The sequence below is a fragment of the Phaenicophaeus curvirostris genome, chromosome 18, assembly GCF_032191515.1.
Source record: "Phaenicophaeus curvirostris isolate KB17595 chromosome 18, BPBGC_Pcur_1.0, whole genome shotgun sequence".
NCBI lineage: Eukaryota > Metazoa > Chordata > Aves > Cuculiformes > Cuculidae > Phaenicophaeus > Phaenicophaeus curvirostris.
In genome coordinates, this window is record NC_091409.1 from 16,508,582 (window position 1) to 16,528,573 (window position 19,992).

Sequence of the window (19,992 nt, forward strand, 5' to 3'; positions counted from 1 at the left end):
GTTGGATGCTTGGTTGTGTCATTGAGTGTTTGCTGTGGCTGTGGTCTGAAATTTGGCATTGAAATAAATATATGCTGTAGTGGCACATGTGACCTTACAGGTGACTGTTGTTGGTGTCTGTGGTGCAACCCAAGGCTGCTGCCCGTTTCCATTCCCTTCTGCAGCAGCTTTGAAGGGGCTTCGGTGCAGAATTCCTACTTTGAAGGTGAAAAGAAAGAGCAGAGTTTTGGTTTGTGTTATTACCATTGTTCCTGGCACACAGGCAGATATGCCCAGGGGGGCCCTGTGTCCTTCAGGAGGTGGCTTGTGATCACTGCTTGCTCTTGAATCCAAGCTCCTGTTGTGTGTGGTTCTTCCCTTGGAGAAAACTAGATGTCCCTTCTGTTCATCCTGTTGAAGATGATTGACTGTCTCTGAGGACCTGATGGTTGGGTGTTGGTTTTTGTTTTAACTGACCACTTTGGTTCCTGGCTCAGCTCATTTTGACAGATCAAATCTGTCCATGCTTCCCTGTGAAGGAAGGCACTTGCCTCTCCCAGGCAGTGAACATGGCCCCGTGCTGCAGGGATCTGCTCCAGTAAAGTGCAACGGTTCTTGTCCGTGATGGATAAGGGGTATTTGGGGGCAAATGCCAGTTTCTGCAGGTGCTGAGGCCTCTGCTTTGTTGACTCTGGATGGCACCTGGGGGAGAACAGGCAGGACTGTGTGAGGGAGTGGGGGGCCTGGGAGCCCTGGGATGGTGAGAAAAGAGAGAGGAGGGCAGGGCTTGGACACAATAGATAGGGGAGCGGAGCTGGGAAGCAAAGGCGAAGCAAAAGCAGGACTGTGCTCCAAGTTGCTGACTCCCACCTTCCTCGCTGCGCTGCAGATGTGAGTTCGCTGCAGGAAATGAAAGTTGCTCTTTGGATAAAGGCTGAATAAAACTTTCTTTCTGAAGTGCCTTTGTGTCTGTGACTGAGGGGCTGCTCTGGAGCATCTGGTCCTGTTGGGAAGCAGAATGCTTGAAGAGACGTTGGTGAAAGCCTGCAATGGGGGAATGCACGCCTGCACTCGGAGAGAGTATGTCTAGAGTCATCTATGGGGCTCGTCCTTGGTGGTGATTGTGTGGGAGATGGGGAAAGGGAAGGGCATGTGGTCCCAAGGGAAAGGCAGGGGCAGCCCCTGACTATGCCATGTGCCTTACTGGTTTTGGGGTCTGTTCCCAATTTTTGTGAACCACAGAATTGTTCAGGTTGAGAAGGGCCTTTAAGACCATCAAGTCCAACCTTTAACCCAACACTGCGAACTGCACGGCTAAACTGTGTCCCAAAGCACCACATCCACACAGCTTTTAAATTCCTCCAGAGATGGAGACTCTGGCACTGCCCTGGGCAGCTGATTCGAGTGCTTCACTGATCTGTCAGTAAAGTCATTTTTCCTAACATCCCATCTAAACCTCTCTGGCACAATTTGAGGCTGTTTCCTTTTGTCTTATTGCTTGTTACTTGGGAGAGGAGAGCAGAACTTGCCTCGCCACAACCTCCTTTCCAGGTACTGCAGAGACTGAGGAGGTCTCCCATCATCCTCCTCTTCCCCTGGATGAACAGCCAGAGGGCCCTCAGCTACTCCCACAACCCCTGGGGTCTAGACCATTCCCAGCTCCGTTCCCCTTCTCTGGATGCACTCCAGCACCTTGATACCTTTCTAGGGGCCTCAACTTGAGCCGAAGGTTCATCCCCCAGCATCATTCCACCACAGTGACTTCCTGCCTAGACCCCAAAGACTGGCTCTCTTTGGCTGATCCTGGCCTGTGTGGGTTATATTACCTGGAGGACACCTTTTTGTCCAGTATCTTGGTGATCTGTGAACTTGGATTAGCCCAGCCTTGTGTGGGGGATGCATCGCATGGTCAGCTGGAGTTTAAGCTGTGAGAACCCTCCAGCAGAGTCTCTGAAGAGGCACATAGGACCTCAGCTGAGAGCAGCTGGGATGGTTGCAGGCTCATCTTGTTGCCTGCTCTCAGAATCTGTGACCTGTGGGCACAGTCCTCTAATGCTTGTTCACACACACGATGTTTTCAGCTCTTTGCTGTGGGGGCTGTCAGACTGGCTGGCTGGTCTAATTGCAGCTCCTTCCTGCAAGACAGGATTTAATGCAGTTGCGTCCTAGCTGGTGTTGGTGCTCCCTGTGATGAAGCTCCCCTGCGCAGTTGGAATAATTCTTGTCTAGCTCTCCCTGTTTTGGAGTGCAAAGCTTTGCAGTGCCTCAGGCTGGCTTTTGTGTAAGGTTTCAACAAGAAGGGATGTTGTTGTTGAGGAAGAGGTTACAAAAAAAGGCAGAATTTGATCTTTTACCTGTCCTTGTAAGAATTCAGCCGGCCTCAGCAGGGCCTCAGCCTCTGGAAACAAACATTTGGTTTCAGAAAATGCTGTTTCTCAGTGTGCTCTGTTCTCTGTGCACCTGACGAAGGAGGGCAGAGCCTGTTAGCATGACTGTCTCTTTGTTACCTTACATGGAGAAGCCATCTTTCACTCAGACCTTGTCCCATTCTCCTGCTGAGCCGGGTCCTGCACTTGGGGCACAACAACCCTATGCAGTGCTACAGACTGGGAGAAGTCTGTCTAGAAAGCTGCCTGGAGGAGAGGGACCTGGGGGTGTTGGTTGACAGCCGACTGAATATGAGCCAACAGTGTGCCCAGGTGGCCAAGAAGGCCAATGGCATCTTGGCTTGTATCAGAAACGGCGTGACCAGCAGGTCCAGGGAGGTTATCCTCCCTCTGTACTCGGCACTGGTGAGACCGCTCCTCGAATACTGTGTTCAGTTCTGGGCCCCTCACCACAAGAAGGATGTTGAGGCTCTGGAGAGAGTCCAGAGAAGAGCAACAAAGCTGGTGAAAGGGCTGGAGAACAGGCCTTATGAGGAGCGGCTGAGAGAGCTGGGGTTGTTTAGCCTGGAGAAGAGGAGGCTGAGGGGTGACCTCATTGCTCTCTACAACTACCTGAAAGGAGGTTGTAGAGAGGAGGGTGCTGGCCTCTTCTCCCAAGTGACAGGGGACAGGACAAGAGGGAATGGCTTCAAGCTCCGCCAGGGGAGGTTTAGGCTAGACGTTAGGAAAAAATTCTTTACAGAAAGGGTCATTGGGCACTGGCAGAGGCTGCCCAGGGAGGTGGTTGAGTCACCTTCCCTGTAGGTGTTTAAGGCACGGGTGGACGAGGTGCTGAGGGATATGGTTTAGAGATTGGTAGGAACGGTTGGACTCGGTGATCCGGTGGGTCTCTTCCAACCTGGTTATTCTGTGATTCTGTGATACGAGGACCCTCAGGCACTGCACGGGGAAAAATTTCTCTCATCCCACGTGTCTCAGCTGCCACCTCCCAGCCTTGCTCCAATGGCCGCTCTCATCCTTCAGTCCTCTCCTGAGCCTTCCTTTTCGTGGGAATGGGTCAGCATGGTGCTCAAGGAGCGTTGCAGAGCAGAGACCTCTCCCAGCACAGGTCTCCTGACCGTTTCCTTTGGCAGCCCACTCTGTCTGCAGCTCCAGGCTCTCTCTCCAACCTGACTCTCCTTTTCCATGGGAAGCTGTTAAAGAAAGCTGCTGAGCTGTTTTCCAGACCACAGGTTTCTCCAAGCCCCGGTCTCTTTGCAGGCCCCCACTTTGCTTTGGCAGCCCACTTCCATCCCTGCTCTAGCCACATCTCTAAGCTTTCTCTTTCCATCAGCGTTCCGCTTACCCCTAACTCTATAGCTGAACCTTTTGACAAGCCCTGCTGTACAAGGGCTCTTGCCAATCTAAGATAATCTTTGGCAGCCCATTTCTAACCCTGTTCCCACTGAAACCCCAGGCTTTCGCTTTCTGTCAGCCTTAACCTTAGTTCTCACTTTCTGTCTGAGCCCTTAAACGCGGAAACACAGGTGAGATTTCCCCACGCCCTGGTCTCTGGGCAGCCCCTGTCCAGCTACAGTCCCCGAGCAGCTCCAGCCTTTCTCTGTCACTCGGCCCTGACCCTGGCTCTGGCTCCCCTTTTCCCACAGAGCAATAGCACAGGCCACAACCATTCCCAGATGGAAGCTGGGATGCATCCCAGCTCTCAGCAGCCCCTGCGTGGCTGCTGAAGCCCCAGCCCAGTGTCAGCTGTATGTTCGTGCTTTCACTCCACCCAAACTCTGAGTTTGTGCAGAACTGTGGGGAAGATCCCGACCTGCAGCTCATTCGAAAGCTGGCTCAGCCTGGGGCACCACCAGGAACACCTGGCTTTCTACCTGTTCACCCAACCCTCATTTTCCTGCTGGGCCACAAGGAAGGGCCCTGCCGTTTCCCAGCAAACGGTGTCTCCCAGCCCAGGTCTCTTGGTGAGGCCTCATGTTGAATCTTGGGTTTGGTTTTGGGCCCCTCACTACACAAAGGACATTGAGGGGCTGGAGTGTGTCTGGAGAATGGGAATGGAGCTGGGGAAGGGGCTGGAGCACAAGCCTTATGAGGAGCAGCTGAAGGATCTGGGGCTATTTAGCCTGGGGTAAAGGAGGCTGAAGGGAGACCTCATCACTGTCTACAACTGCCTGAAAGGAGGTTGTGGAGAGCTGGGTGCTGGTCTCTTCTGCCAAGTGACAAGCGGTAGGATGAGAGGAAGTGGCCTCAAGTTGCAGCAGGGGAGGCTTAGATTAGATATTAGAGAAAACTTCTTCCTGGGGAAGGTTCTCAGGCCCTGCAGAGTGCCACCCATGGAGGTGGTGGAGTCCCCATCCCTGGAGATCATCGAGTCCAACCATACCCGTCCACTACTAAACGAGATCCCTGAGCACCTCAGCTGCCCATCTTTTGATGGGATCTCGTTTAGTAGTGGACGGGTATGGTGCTCAGGGATCTCGTTTAGTAGTGGACGGGTATGGTTGGACTCGATGATCTCAAAGGTCTTTTCAAACCAAATGATTCTATGATTCTGATTCTTGACAGTCCTTTGCGGCGCCTCCCCAGCTGTGAGTGTAACCTTACCTTCCTGTCAACCCCCGAACCTCAGAGCTGTTATCCAGCTGAGCTGTAGGGAAGCCCTCTGAGCTGTTTCTCAGCCCAGACTTCTTGGCAGCCCTTCTTCCTTTAGGCAGTCCCTTTTCAGCTGCACATGAGCTTGAGAGGTTCTCACTCTCTGAACCCTGACCCCAGTTTTCCAATGGAGCCGGTGCCAAGCCCCCAGCCGTGTCCCAGATGAAGGCTTTCTCCCAGTTGAGGCCTCTTGCAAAGCCCCACTTTGCTCAGGCAAACCCTCCCTCACCCCCCTGCTGCTGCACCTCTGGGTTTTCCCTTTCTCAGCCGTGACCCTGATTTTCCTGGGAAGTTGTAGAGAATTCTCCCACTGATGACCTAGACCAGTGATTTCTCCTAGCCCAGGTCTCTTGGCAGCTGCCAGGTACTTTTGCTGCTTCTTTTCAGCTCCACTCCAGCTGCAGCCATGGACTTCATTTGTCTCAGCGTTATCCTGACCCTAATCTTGTGGCTGAGCGTCAGACAAGGTCATCTTTGTGGAAGGTTCCTGCAAGCCCAGGTCTCGTAGCAGCCGCCACTTCCAACCCCTCTCAAACTGCAGCTTTTGCCTTTCTCAGCCCTACCTGTGATTTCCCATTGGAGCAGGGCTGCCGGATGAGCCTTCTGCCAGGCCAAATGTTTTGGGGTTCCTTTTGTGCTACCTTGACTTTTTATGTGCAAATTTCTGCGTGTTTATTTTATTTTATTTTTTTTTAAGTCAGAAACCTGCTATTTTGAAGTCAAGCAGTTGGACAGGGATTACGCAGCATTCACTCTCTCCCCTTTTCCCCTGTCCTAGGTGGGGACGGCCAGCAGACTTGCCTTCTCCTGTCTGCAGGGCTGATACAGGGTGCGGGGGCCAGCACTAACTGGTTGCTCCTTCCTTGTTTGGGACCCAGGCTTTGAATTTGGATCCTGGTGTTGCTGCTGGCACATGGCATTCCTGGGCCAGGCTTTTCCTGTGGAATAGCCACTTGTGGAAGTTCAGTTAATAGTGCTTGCACAGCCTGCATTGTCCCATTTTGGGGATGTGAGTGCTTCCATCTGTGTCCTTTCAGATCCTCTTTGGATGGGAGATGGTGTGGTGGGATGGAGCTGAGGCCTGAGAGCACCTCACGCTCCTGTAGCCGGGAGAGTGGGGCTGCTGTGGGGTGCAGGGCAGGCGCTCCTGTGCTGCCCTGCAAAGAAGCCAGAACGTTCTGGAGCTGGCATCATGCGCCGATGTAAAGAGCATCTTTATGGGCACAACTGGATTTGCAGCCTGTATTAGGTTGTTAGAGTTCTTAGGTGGCTTTCAAAGGTGGCCTGCAAAGATTTCACAGCAGAGAAGTGCCTGTGGTGAGGAGTGTGAGAGCTGAGGTTGGCTCTGACCACAGCCGCCCATCCGTGGGACACCATTTTGATCCTCTGCAGCTGAGGGGAGCAACAATGGCTTTAAATTTAATGGGGGAAGATTTAGACTAGACATTAGGAAGAAATTCTTCATGATGAAGGTGGGGAGGCCCTGGCCCAGGTTGCCCGGAGCACTTTGAGGAGGTGGCTCGGCCATGCTGTGTGGGAGCTGTGGCTCCCAATGGGAGTAGGGTTTCATAGAATCACAGAATAACCAGGTTGGAAGAGACCCACCAGATCATCGAGTCCAACCATTCCTATCAAACACTAACCCATGCCCCTTAGCACCTCGTCCACCCGTGCCTTAAACCCCTCCAGGGAAGGTGACTCAACCCCCTCCCTGGGCAGCCTCTGCCAGGGACCAATGACCCTTTCCATGAAAATTTTTTTCCTGATGTCCAGCCTAAACCTCCCCTGGCGGAGCTTGAGGCCATTCCCTCTCGTCCTGTCCCCTGTCACTAGGGAGAAGAGCCCAGCTCCCTCCTCTCCACAACCTCCTTTCAGGTAGTTGTAGAGAGCAATGAGGTCTCCCCTCAGCCTCCTCTTCTCCAGGCTAAACACCCCCAGCTCTCTCAGCCGTTCCTCGTAAGACCTGCTCTCCAGCCCCCTCACCAGCTTTGTTGCCCTTCTCCGGACTCGCTCCAGAGCCTCAACATCCTTCTTGTGGTGAGGGGCCCAGACCTGAACACAGGATTCAAGGAGCGGTCTCACCAGTGCCGAGTCCAGAGGGAGAAGAACCTCCCTGGACCTGCTTTGAGCAAACTCAAAATTTGTGAGCGAACTTTGCGCAGAGCCCCCTGTTGCTGTCCCACAAGGTGATGAGTATCAGAAATTATTTATTCTTTTGCAGTAATACTGAGCACCGTTAATTTTGGAAGCAGGGTTGTGGGGCCGATGCATGGTTGGTGTCTGCTCAGGAGCTTTGTGCACCCTGAGCCGCTGCATCCACATTTCCCTCTGCCTGGAGGGCTGGGAGGTGTGTGCCCCCAGCCTCGTCCCAGGTGAGGAGGAGCAGCAGGGCTGTGCTGCTCGCTCTGCTTAACTGCCCAGCAGCTGTGCAGTGCGGACATGCCATCAGTGTTAGAGCACATTGTTTGAGACTTCGGTGTCTTTAAAATTTCAAAACCTGATCAAGGATACGCTTGCCCCATGAAACTGGGGCACTGCTTTGGGTCATGACTTGGAGCCGGCTGTGGGTGATGGCTGAGGTCACCCGAGATCCCTCTGGTAGGTGGAGGGGACCCTGCGGAGCTGCTTGTTTTATCACTACAGACCACATATTAGGAATTCTTTTGTGTCCTGTGACCGTCTTCTAGATTTCCTGCTTCCAGTGCTGTGACTTGTGAGGTTTCTCATAACCTCACAGCTGCTCCAGTGCAAATACTGGGATGGCCTCAGCAGCCGTGCGGGAGGCACTACCGGCAGTGCCCATGGGGACACTGAGGCACACTCGGAGTGCTCTGTGCCTGCTGTGGGCCTGAGGACTTCTCAGATTGGGTGGTAACAGTGGTGTTCAGGGCATATTCAGCTCTTTGGGCAGATATAGATAGGCCTGAGGAAAACATCTGCCAGGCCAGCCGTGGAATGTCCTCCTGAGCTGGCCTCTGTTCTGGTCAGGCAGCGTGGCCAGGGATGCACTTCCAGAGGCTTAATCAAAAGCTGGGGATGCCTTATTGCTGCGGGATGGCTCAGTGTGGTTGGAGAAGAAAGGCTGGAAGCTGTCCCTGGTGAGGCTGGCTTGGGATGGCTAAGGACCTACTTGGGCGATGCAGTCTGACATGAGATGCAGCGGCACGCTGGGCAGGATCCTGTATGCCCTGTGCTGGAGGACTGGAGAGGAGCTCTTCTCCAGGCTTCTCTGAGCTCCCCCAGCCTCCTGCGGGTGCCCTGTTCGCTCTGTCACGCCAGCCCCTGCAAGCGTTGGATCTGCCATGAAATTGCTGACCCTTGCAAGCGTGGTTTTGACTTGGGTTTTGCTGGGATCTGAGCACGGAAAGAGTGAGTGCCATGTTTTTTCCAGCTTCAGTCCTTGGTAACTTCAGGACAGCCCTTCTCAAAGCACTGCCCCAGGCACGCGGAGCAGCGGCAGAGAGCCAAAGCCAGCTGTGCAGCGTTCCTCTGGGTTCTGCAGCATGGGGCTGCCCACCTGCTCTTTATAGCTCCTTAGAAAGGATATATTTATATCTTCAGAGGAAGAGAGATAGAAGATAGGTGCAGGAAGCCAAGCTTCCCATTCCAGTGCTGGCCCTCACGGGAGCTCTGGATAGAGCGGGAAGAGGAGGCTCTTAGAAGCACAGAGGAGCAGGGCCATGTTGTGTGGCATATGGAGAGCCCTGACAGGAGCTTTGGTGTCAAACGGTGCTGTAGCTTGGCTGTTGGAAGATGTCTGGGGAAGGGAACACGGAGCCAGGCTGGAGTGTCAGCTAGGAACCAGATTTCAAGGGGATGTTGTGGTTTAAAACAACGGAGGAAGGTGCAGGGAGAATGGAAGCCCATGTGTACTTGCCTCTCCAGCGTGGTTTGATCCTGTCGCAGTGCTGTCTGAGCACCTAGTGCTTCATTTCCATGCTTCAGAGGTTTTTATGGGCTGGGAAGGATGTGTTGCTGGTGCAGCTGTAAACTCTTTGCCTGGCATGTGGAAGGCTGTGCATAGGGTGCCCTGAGCACCCTCAGCTCGTACGGATGCAGGAGGGACATGTGGGGCACCCGGGGCAGTGACAGGGAGGTGCTGGGCAGAGCGGGACCCCGAGGAGCTCCTGTGGGCTCTTTTGAGCAAACTCGTCCTACCCACAGCGAGGCCTGCATGCCAGGATCCTGTGCTGGGGGTTTGCCTTAGTGCCTTCTCTGCTGTTCTCAGGGACAAGTGTAGCTGCTCCCTGGGCGCTGTGCTCCCGTTCCTGCTCCCACCATGTCCAGAAGGGGGTACCTCTTGCTCCAGAACTTCTGTCTCTGCTTCTCCTGGCACCAATTCTCCTAGGTGGCTGGGTGCAGAGGTGCGTGTTTCTTGGTCTGGTGGTGCTGTGGCAGCTGCAGGGACAAACGAAGTGCTCCATGCTGTCTCGCCCAGCTCGTGCATTGGTCAGATTGCACCGGAGGGCGAGTGCACAAGTGGGCTTTTTTTTGTGCTCAGAGCTGGGTTTTCAGCACATGGTGTTGAGCAAGCATGAAACTGGATGCTCTGGTGTGAAGACGTGTTGTGTGGTGGAAAAGGGGAAAGGCACTTTGGAAAGGAGGTTGTAGAGAGGAGGGAGCTGGGCTCTTCTCCCAAGTGACAGGGGACAGGACAAGAGGGAATGGCCTCAAGCTCCACCAGGGGAGGTTTAGGCTGGACATTAGGAAAAAATTCTTCACAGAAAGGGTCATTGGGCACTGGAACAGGCTGCCCAGGGAGGTGGTTGAGTCCCCTTCCCTGGAGGGGTTTAAGGGACGGGTGGACGAGGTGCTGAGGGACATGGTTTAGTGTTTGATAGGAATGGTTGGACTTGATGATCCGGCGGGTCTCTTCCAGCCTGGTTATTCTATGATTCTATGACCCTCCTCTCCTTCTGACATGCAACAGGACATAGGTAATAACAGGCTGTCTGTCCATCAGGTATGATCATGAAAAGCACCCTCGGTGGCGGCTGCTCTCCAATGACTTTGACCTGGGCAGCCCTGGGGCTGTTCTGGGCTATCTGTGATAGTGCTGAACGCACTCCTAGCACACAGCCTCTCCTGACTCCATGGTCTCAAAGTGTTGTTTACTTTTGTCTCTGCTCACATGAGGGAGTTAACATGGGTCCTGGGTGGCACAGCGTGGTGGAGGCTCTGCGGTTCCTGGGCTCCAGCTTGGATACCCTGTGAGCGCTGGGGCTGGCGCGGGCCAAGACAGCCTGGCTCACACATGCCTTTGGGGATCACCCTGTTATCGCTGCCGATCTGTGTTCCTTCCCCTCCATACGCTGACGTCCTCTCCCAAACCTGGCTCACGTGTTTCTGAAATGGATGTTACCCGTTCTTTAGCCCCGGAAAAGATCCATCTCTTTACAGGCTGATCAGGCAGCTCCCTCCTGCGTTCGCTCGTTTTCAACCCCTTTTTCTCCTCCATCTGGAGGTCATTTTGAGAACGTCTCCCATTTCTGAGAGTGAGCCCCTCCCAAGGTCGTGCTGTGGTGGAGCTGTGTGTACACACGTGACGGACGGTCGCTCCCCTCGTCCGCGCAGTGAGCTGGCAGAGATTTCACCAAGCACTCCCATGCATTCGTGTTTGTGCCCGCAGGACCGGACCTGGGGGCTGCGTGGCAGGAGCGCTGCATGTGTCCACAGGGTCCTGGGAGCACATGTGCCACGTATTAGCAAGCCCTATCCCCTGAACTGGGAAAAGCAATCCTCAGGCTGCAGAGAAGAGATTTGAGATTATAGAGTTTTAATCTGCAAATACATAATTAGCATGGAAATGGGTAGTTAAATGGGGTTCTGAATGTACTTATCCGCAAGCCAGTGGTTCCCTAGCAGGTGGCTGTTCCCCTTCAGGACGCTGAACAAGTTCCTGGCTCTGAGGCCAGGTGAGATGCTCAGGATACAGCAGGCAAAAGCAGACCACAGCACTGTGCAGACAGGAACATGTCCTTTCCCTCTCCCCAGCTTGTCCCCTAACAGGTGATGGCAGAAGTTGTTTGCTCCATAGGATTGCAATACAATGTGTTAAATGCTCCAGGTTCCCTGGTGTCTGGATGCACAACTGGCTGTGGTGATGACTTTTGGTCCCTGGCCAGCACAGAGTTTAATGCAGCCTTCCCCAAACCAGGATGGCAGCCTCTCACTCTGCAGCCAGCCACGCTTAGGGAACTGCCAGAGTCCTTCCTGATAATAACTTGAACCTTGTAAAAGTTATTTGTGAGCCCTGTGTGCAGGTGAATCCTTGTGCACTCCCTGGGAAAGCGGATATTAGGAGCGGGTGACCTATCCTCACTCCAAACCCGGTCCAGAAGTGCCTAGGGAGGAGCACAGCGGGCTGCAGGCAGGAGGCTGCTTTGGCAGCAGGATCCTGGCTTGGTCAGCAAGCAGAGGAGCCTGCATGCCGACTACCTGTGTATGGGGGTAATCCAGGCGGTTGCCAGCAGCTGAAGGAGAGGGCAGGAGGATACCAGGAAGCTTGGTACCGCAGTGAGCAAGCAAACCAATCCTGCTGCCTCTCCAGAGCCCAGGCCAGGGCTGGACCCTGGTGCCCTCAGCCTTTAGCTCAGTCCCACCGCACTAGCTTTGGCTCCCATCCACTGCTGCCCCAGCACCACCCTGCTTGCTGCTTCCCAGGCGCTGAATACTTGGGCAAGGGTAGGATTCAGAACATGCAGCACTGGGCTGGCTGGACAATGCCTGTGGGTACAAAAGTGCAGACAGTTCTAAGAGCATGCCACACACAGGAATGAGCTTTAAACCATCCCTGCCTTGCTTCAGGATACTCGTCTTGAGCAGCAGGACCAGACAGAGGCTCCTCACCAGGGCAGTGAGCAGGAAGCTGATGTTTGCTGCAGCTCCACTGCTCCCGGGAGCAGCTGCACGGAGCAGCCTGGATTATCCTGTACAGAGGTGGTCAGCATGCTCAGACCTAGGCCACCAAACATGTGCGACCCTCAATGTATAAGGTTTGGTTTATTTTAAGAAAAATACCACCCAGAGCTGAGTGATAGGAGTGAACTTTTGTAGGCCACCAAGAGGCTTGCTATAATTGTCTGAAAGGAGGTTGTAGTAAGGTGGATGCTGGTCTCTTCCCCAAGTAACAAGTGACAGGACAAGAGGAAACAGCCTTAAGTTGTGCCAGCGGAGGTTTAGTTTGGATATTAGGAAAAATGTCTTTACTGACGGAGTGGTGAAGCACTGGAAACGGCTGCTCAGGGCAGTAGTGGGGTCTCCGTCCCTGGAGGGGTTAAAAAACCGTATGGCTATGTCACCTGGGGGCATGGATTAGCTGGCACAGGAGTGCTGGGCTGATGCTTGGACTGGATGAGGTAAGAGTTCTTTTCCAACCTTAATGATTCTGTGATGTTATGACTTGTAGCAAGGGATTTATCTTGGCTTTTTCTTGCTAGAAGTGGTGCTGAACTGCTGCCTTGCAGACGGTGTCTGAGCCTTTCTCCTTCCCTGCCTCCTCCTGGGTCTCAGTGAAGCCACCCTTGCGCTCTGCTGCGTGCCCTGGCTCTGCTAGGTGGTAGCAAAGGGCGCGGGCCCTCCTGGTCTCTCTGGGCCTGCTTTGGCTCTGCCCTGGCTCTGGATGAGGCCAGAGCCACGCTGGTGAGGTATGGTGGCTGCTGGAGTGGTGCACATGAAAGCTGTCCGCGTCCTGCTCTCCTAGTAGGGAGAAGGCAGCACTGCTGGCTCCCGTGCTGGTGCTGTGCTCACGGCTGTGCCGGTGGGAGGCACAGGTACCCCAGTGCCATGATGCCAGGTGCCAGGGTTCATCCTGCAGGAATGGGAGCTCTTTGTGTTGTGTGAGCTCTGTTCTGGGCTTGCCTGCAAAACCCCTCGATATCTGCCTGGGGACACATAGTTAAGCATCAAGGAGTGAGTCCTTGGAGCAAAGAGGTGACGGGAGACCTCCTGGAGCTCAAATGGGACCCCAGGGCTGGGCAGGGCTCTGATGAAGGGGCAGCTTGAGGGAGATGACAGCCTTTTGGCAATGAAGACAAAACAGAGAGCAAGAGTCAAGTGCCAGTGCTCACAAGGCCCAGGGTCTCTCTTCTGGGTTACTCCAGAAGAAATCTATGAGTGGGAAGTTGGGAAGCAGAGCCAGGGCAAGCGCATCTCCTGCCCTGAGAGCCGAGAGGGGCTGGGTGGGCTCTGGCAGGACCTGCTGGGCACAGGCTGGGGCTGGCAGATGAAGGCAAGGAGGGTGAGCTCAGCACCTTGGAGTCTTCTGCAACCCAGTGACAGTGGGGTGACAAGTGACAAGTGACAGTGACAAGTGGGGTTCCCCAGGGCTCAGTGCTGGGTCCAGCCCTGTTCAATGTCTTCATCAATGATCTGGATGAAGGCATCGAGTGCACCCTTAGCAAGTTTGCGGATGACACTAAGCTGGGTGGAAGTGTCGATCTGCTGGAGGGTCGGGAGGCTCTGCAAAGGGATCTGAACAGGCTGGACCGCTGGGCTGAGTCCAATGGCATGAGGTTTAACAAGGCCAAATGCCGGGTCCTGCACTTGGGGCACAACAACCCTGTGCAGTGCTACAGACTGGGAGAAGTCTGTCTAGAAAGCTGCCTGGAGGAGAGGGACCTGGGGGTGTTGGTTGACAGCCGACTGAATATGAGCCAGCAGTGGCCCAGGTGGCCAAGAAGGCCAATGGCATCTTGGCATGTATCAGAAACGGCGTGACCAGCAGGTCCAGGGAGGTTATCCTCCCTCTGTACTCGGCACTGGTGAGACCGCTCCTCGAATCCTGTGTTCAGTTCTGGGCCCCTCACCACAAGAAGGATGTTGAGGCTCTGGAGAGAGTCCAGAGAAGAGCAACAAAGCTGGTGAAAGGGCTGGAGAACAGGCCTTATGAGGAGCGGCTGAGAGAGCTGGGGGTTGTTTAGCCTGGAGAAGAGGAGGCTGAGGGGTGACCTCATTGCTCTCTACAACTACCTGAAAGGAGGTTGTAGAGAGGAGGGTGCTGGCCTCTTCTCCCAGGTGACAGGGGACAGGACAAGAGGGAATGGCCTCAAGCTCCGCCAGGGGAGGTTTAGGCTAGACGTTAGGAAAAAATTCTTTACAGAAAGGGTCATTGGGCACTGGCAGAGGCTGCCCAGGGAGGTGGTTGAGTCACCTTCCCTGTAGGTGTTTAAGGCACGGGTGGACGAGGTGCTGAGGGGTATGGTTTAGTGTTTGGTAGGAACGGTTGGACTCGGTGATCCGGTGGGTCTCTTCCAACCTGGTTATTCTGTGATTCTGTGATTCTGTGAACCCAAAGGCCTCTGTGAAAACTGAGTCAAACCCACATCTCCAACACTTCTGGTTCTGGGCAAACCCTTGCCATGAGGCTGCTCACTCCCAGAGCCTGGCAGGATTGTTCTGAGCTACAACAGCTGCTCGGGTGGAAAACACCTGTTCCTTCCCGCAGAGCCCTGCTGGTGCAGCTGCACCCACCTCCCAGCCTGACTTAGCCCCTTGTCCACCAAGCCCTTGTGGAGCACAGCTGGAGGAGTGCAAGAGGGGCTGGCAGGAGGAGAAGTCCTGTGCCATCCTCTCCTCCCAGATGGTGGCACTGGATGCTTCATCTTTACTGACACCATGCTTGACTTCTATGTGGAATGCGCTGGGCTGGCCTGTGCCACATATCTAGGATCAGAGTTGGAAGCCTTTGCCTCTTCCCCTTGGTGTGGTGAGTGAGCCATGGACCAGCATTGGTGTGCAGAATGCGTCCCCCCTTGCCCAGCTGTAGGACCTGCTGGCCTCTCTGCTTTGGGAGGAGCAGCACTGGGTAGGGGGGGAGATAGCTCTGGGGTTTGGTGAGGTCTGGGCCGAGCAGGGTGCTCCTGCCGCGGAGGGAGGGTTTTATTGGGGTGCTGGGGGGCGTGGATTGATGGTGGCGCAAGCTGCGCCCTCGCGCCAAGTGGGTCTGGCAGCTCTCGCGTCACTGTGGAGTAGGGTTTGCCTGATATGGGAGGGAAACACGAGGCAGGTGTTTGTTGGATCTATGTCTCAAACACTCGTCAAATCCTTCTGGGCAATTTGGCGCTGGTTGCTGGCCTGATGGGAGCTGACAACTGCTGAGTGCCGGCTCCCCACCAAGCATCTTCTTAGGGGCTCCGGGCAACGCCAGCTGCTCCGCCAAGGGTGACATGGGGCACCTTGAGCATGTTCATCCTGGGGAGCTGCAGCAGCACCCCATCCACCTGGGATTGGTGCCATTCCTGATGCTGACCTCACGTGTGATGGGGCTGCTTCTGGCCTCTCAGGGAGGAAGCAGTGAACTTGGCTTTCTCCTGCATCTAACGGTGTCCAAACCATGCCACGTCCCCAGGGAAATCTGGCCTGGACAGGTGTGTGTGTCCCCATATGGAGGGTGTGTGGCCACCAGGGGGGTTTGCTGGGTGTTGGGTCTCTGCGTTTGGGCACACGGCTCAGGCGGTGCCAGCAGGGAGAGACCAGTGAAAAGGTGCTGCTGTCTGAGCTGGGCCACAGCCACAGGCTGCAGGTTGCTGAGCTGTGATGCAGAGACTGTAGGGGAGCAGACCACCCCAGAGAACTGTTGGGGGGCTGCATTGCCACAGATCCCTTGTTGGTCCCCTCCTCTGGTAGGGGACAGCATGGAGACCTGCTCAGAGGGGTCATTTCTGTCCCTGGAGTTAAGGTGCTGCTAAGAGCTGGGCTTGCATCCATAGCTCCTCAGCCAGGCCTGATGTGGGGTTGCTTGGGAATCACCTCTGCCTGCAGCCCTCCTTCCTCCTGTGGGCTGTGAGGTGGGTGCTGCTCACACAAAGTTCTCTTGTGCTGCTGTAGCACAGAGTTGAGGAGCCATTCAGCCTGTGGGCCTTGTCCCATTGCAGCTCCGAGGGCTGCTGTGGCTCCCTGGGGATGTGGTCTCTGCCAGCGTGGCTCTTCCCGCTCCTGCTCACCCTGTCCTTGTACCCCTGGCAGCTGTTCCTTGGTAGCAGGACTCACAGCCTGCCTCAGTGCCTGCATCCTTGCCATGTCTTTTACTGCTGTCTTTCCTGCTTGGCAGAGACTGATTTGTTTACCGTTTCCCTCTGCTGCAGCAGGGCTGGCAGCGTCCAGTGCGAATCTTGCGTGCCTGGGGTGGTTTGGGGCTGTGGGGAGGTGCAGGTGCCCCTCTGCTAGCCCCAGGCACACCACTCGTGCTAAGATTGCAACTGCAAGGCTGGTCCTGTTCAGGTAGCACCGAGCTGTGGGGAGATGTGTGCTCAGTCTCCTTGCTGTGGTCAGTGGAGTGGATGTCCCGAAGCTTGTCCTGGAGACCATCTCACTCCTGCAGTATTGTGGCTTTGAGCAGCCCCAGGGTTGGTGTGGCCTTGAGGAGGGCTGTGGAACGATGGAGCACGCAGGTTCAACAGCCTCTTTACTCTGAAAAGTTTTTTGTATTGTGTCTTGCAGAACTAACATTCATCCCAGATTTGATGATAATGAAAATACAGAATAAAGAAAAGCAGGTTTGTGACCCTCTCTCCTTCTCCCAACTCAACTGGTGAGGCCTGGGGACCGTGTCCTCTGAGGGGTGTGTTGCGGTTGATGTGTGGTGGGGAGGGAACCAGGGGACCTGGCATTTCGAGCCAGGGCTGCACCTTGATGATTCTCCCCCTCTACTCCTCTCTTGTGAGACCCCACCTGGAGTTCTGTGTTCAGTTCTGGAATCCCCAAGACAAGAAGAATATGGAATTGTTGAAACAGGTCCGGAGGAGGCCATGGAGATGATCCGAGGGCTGGAGCTCCTCCACTACAAGGACAGGCTGAGAGAATTTAGGTTGTTCAGCCTGGAGAAGAGAAGGCTCCAGGGAGACCTTAGAGCAGCTTCCAGTCGTGAAAGGGGCTGCAGGAAAGCTGGGGAGGGGCTTTTTACAAGGGCCTGGAGTGACTGGACAAGGGGGAATCGATTTAAATTGGAAGGGGGAAGATTTAGATTAGACATTAGAAAGAAATTCTTCACAATGAGGGTGGGGAGGCCCTGGCCCAGGTTGCCCAGAGCAGTGGTGGATGCCCAGTCCCTGGAGGTGTTCAAGGCTAGGTTGGACGGGGCTTGGAGCAACCTGATCCAGTGGGAGGTGTCCCTGCCTATGGCAGGGGTATAGAGCTGGATGGGCTTTAATGTCCCTTCCAACCCAAACCGTTCCATGATTCTATAATTCTATGAATTGGACCTGAGTCTGGTGCGGGCAGTTGGACAAGGTGGGTTTTATCTTCAGTAGTGGAAATGCTTCTGGTTTGGTTCTCTTCCCTGGGGAGGAGCTGTCTTTTCCCTTGAAGTCCCTACTGTTGGTTCTTGTTTGAATCTCATGTTACAAACGGTGTGTTTGCCGTATTGCTGCTTATAATGCAATGCTCCAGGACTGGCACCAGCGGAGAGGTCAGGGAAGATCACCTCTGCGGGGCCGTGAGATCTTGGCTAGGGAGTCCTCCCTTGCTCGTAAATAATCCCATCTCACCAAGCTGCCATTTCGGAATTGCCGCATTGGATCATAACTACCTGCTGCTCCCGGGTCTGATTTATGAGCCAGTGGTCTTTATATACACCATGTGCAGAGGAATAACCTGACAATTGGCGCTCTGGTAAGGGGAAAGGACCTGTTACATGCATGGAGATTTGCTTTGCCTGCCAGGTGAAATACAGCTAGAGGTGTAAAAGAAACCAGTCCGCCTGGAGCTGATTTGTGTCCGTGCAGCCTTTAATGGGAAACCATTAAACTGAGCAGTGAGCTAAGGGATAAATCTGTTGGAGAGCAGGAGCTGGTGCCATTTCTTGCCAGCTCTGCAACAGCCTCTTGATGCTGCTTGGGGCAGCTGCAGATCGTGCTGTCACGGCAGGTTAACGGGGAGGAGGAAGGGAGGGAAGGGTTTGGAAAGGGGTGCTGTAAGGAGGTTGCAGTAAGGCAGATGCTGCGGCTGGAGGAAGGCGTGTGGATAGAGCACTGGGACTATGGGAAGTGGGGAGTTCATCAGTGTGGCCTAAAGATGCTGTGAAGAAGCAGAGCCAGCCTGAAGGTGAGGAGGAGGGCAGTGTGGCGGGTCCTGCGGGATCACTGCTGCTGAGGCAGGGGAAGGCTTGGAGGAGAGCAGCATGCTCTGGGGCGTGGGTGAGTGACGTCACTCCACTGTTAGCGAAGCCCAGGTAAGAAATTCCCACCACTCCATTGTACTCATAGGGCAGGTCTGGCTGCGCTGGAAATGCCATGGGTTTTAAGCATGGCAAAACTGTCCTCCCTCAGTGTCTGGAGATTTTAGAGGGCTCAGCTTCCAAAGTGTTGTGTGAAACTGCTCCTGCAGATGAAGTCTGGGAAGGAGTTGAAGGCATTCCGGCATGAGCATGGAGGAGCAGGCACTGAGCTGCTCATCTCCTGGGTGCTCTGAACCAGCAGCAGTATAGGACAACCTTGCAGCATGTCAGGAGCAGGCTGCAGCATTCCTGGGGTCACCAGCTTTGCAAGGGCTGTGCTGGGCTGTCCCCAGAAGGGGCTGGGCAGCACTCAGGATGCTGCTGTGGGTTCAGTCTTTGGAAGAAAGCCTGGCCAAGCAGGTCTTTTAGGAGTACTTGGGGTTCCCCAGAGATGTGGCGAAGAGCGTGACTGCTTCCCAAGGTAGATGGCTCTCTACCACACTCTGCTGAGGCTGCCAAGCGGCTGTGGAGCAAAAATGAGCAAGAGGTGCCATTCTACGTCCCCATGGACACCTGAGCCCAGGAGTGCCCACAGCTTCTAAACAGACTCTTCATGGCATCAAGGAGAGCTGTTGCCTTCATGAGTATCCATTGAGCAGTCTCTATGGAGAAGATGAGGTACTTGTTTGCTTCCCAGGACTCTAGGTCCATGCGTTTCTGTATGTGTCTCACCAGCTGCCTCTCTCATGCCAAAGCTCTGTCTTGGTCGTTGTGTAGGTTCAGACCCATGGTTAAAAAGGCTGGCAAAGTGCTGGCATCCTTCACCTTGTAAGGAGAGCTATCAGCTTCCTTTGAGAATGGGCTATGGACGTGCTCTTTGCTTTCCCAAGTCCATGGCTGCCCTGAGCAAATGCCTTGTCCTGCCTCTGGCCACCACCAGTGTTCTGCGGAGTGTGGGCTGGTGAGCTGGGCTGTCACATCCAGCTGCACTGGCAGGAGCTCCTCTCCATGGTGCCCCCCACAGTTGTGTCACACTTCCTGCACAGACTGGGATGGCTTGGCAGGCAGGGCACTGCCAACTGGAGCACTAGCTGAGCGGCTGTTGTCAGCGCAGGCTGGGACTGTTTTTGCACCACTTTTATGCCTTAGGAACGCACGCGAATCTGGTGGGTTTGTCACCAAGCTGTGACTAGCTCATGAAACCTGTCACTCCCCTCGTGACTCTCAGGGCTTTGTGCCAGGGTGCCATGTCTGCTGGTGGGGGTAGGAGAGGGGAGCCTAGCTACCCCCAGGAGCAATGGTGAGCAATGGGTTTTCGTTGAGGGTTCAGCAGTGCCGTTGTTCCATGGGCTGCCTCTTCAGCCTGTATCCAGCTCCTCCCTGGGAACTGAAGTGTCTTCTGCTCTTGCTTATTTCTGCCAAGCTCTGACTTGGTGAATAACCTGAGAAATGAACTAAAATCTGTGCAGTTGTCCCAGAGCGCCTGGAAATCTCCTTATGGAGCCATGGAAATGCTTCCATCCCACATGCTGTAAGAGGAGAGCAGCATTGCTCGCCTCTGGGAGAGAGGGAGGGGATGGGAAGCCCAGGGACCCCTTAGCTCCTGCCTTCTCCTGGGAGGCTCTGCTGACATTTCACCCTGGGCTCAGAGGCAGTGGGAATGGCCCAGTTCCAGCAGTGTGTGGCTGGTGGTGTGGGGAGGCTTGGGAAACACTCAGGGCTCTGGGCACCGTGTGGCCGCTCTGCAGCCCTGGCAGCAGGGAGGCCCTGGGGCATGCGGACCCTGGGAGCATGTGTGGGAGCTCCACTTGCCTTTGCTTC

At 54.7% G+C, this 19,992-nt stretch overlaps 1 protein-coding gene across 5 annotated transcripts in view; it reads left to right on the plus strand.

Moving 5' to 3' along the window:
• The window catches only part of CHD6 (chromodomain helicase DNA binding protein 6), a 92,012-nt gene that overhangs the window by 16,364 nt on the left and 55,656 nt on the right, over positions 1-19,992 (plus strand). For 4 of the 5 annotated variants that reach the window (XM_069872176.1, XM_069872179.1, XM_069872177.1 and 1 more), the window contains exon 2: positions 16,458-16,513. The exons of the other annotated variant lie outside the window; for it this stretch is intronic. In XM_069872176.1, coding sequence (XP_069728277.1) covers positions 16,481-16,513 — 33 coding nt within the window. In that variant the 5' untranslated portion in view covers positions 16,458-16,480. The remainder of the gene's footprint in view (positions 1-16,457; positions 16,514-19,992) is intronic. 5 annotated transcript variants of the gene reach the window in all.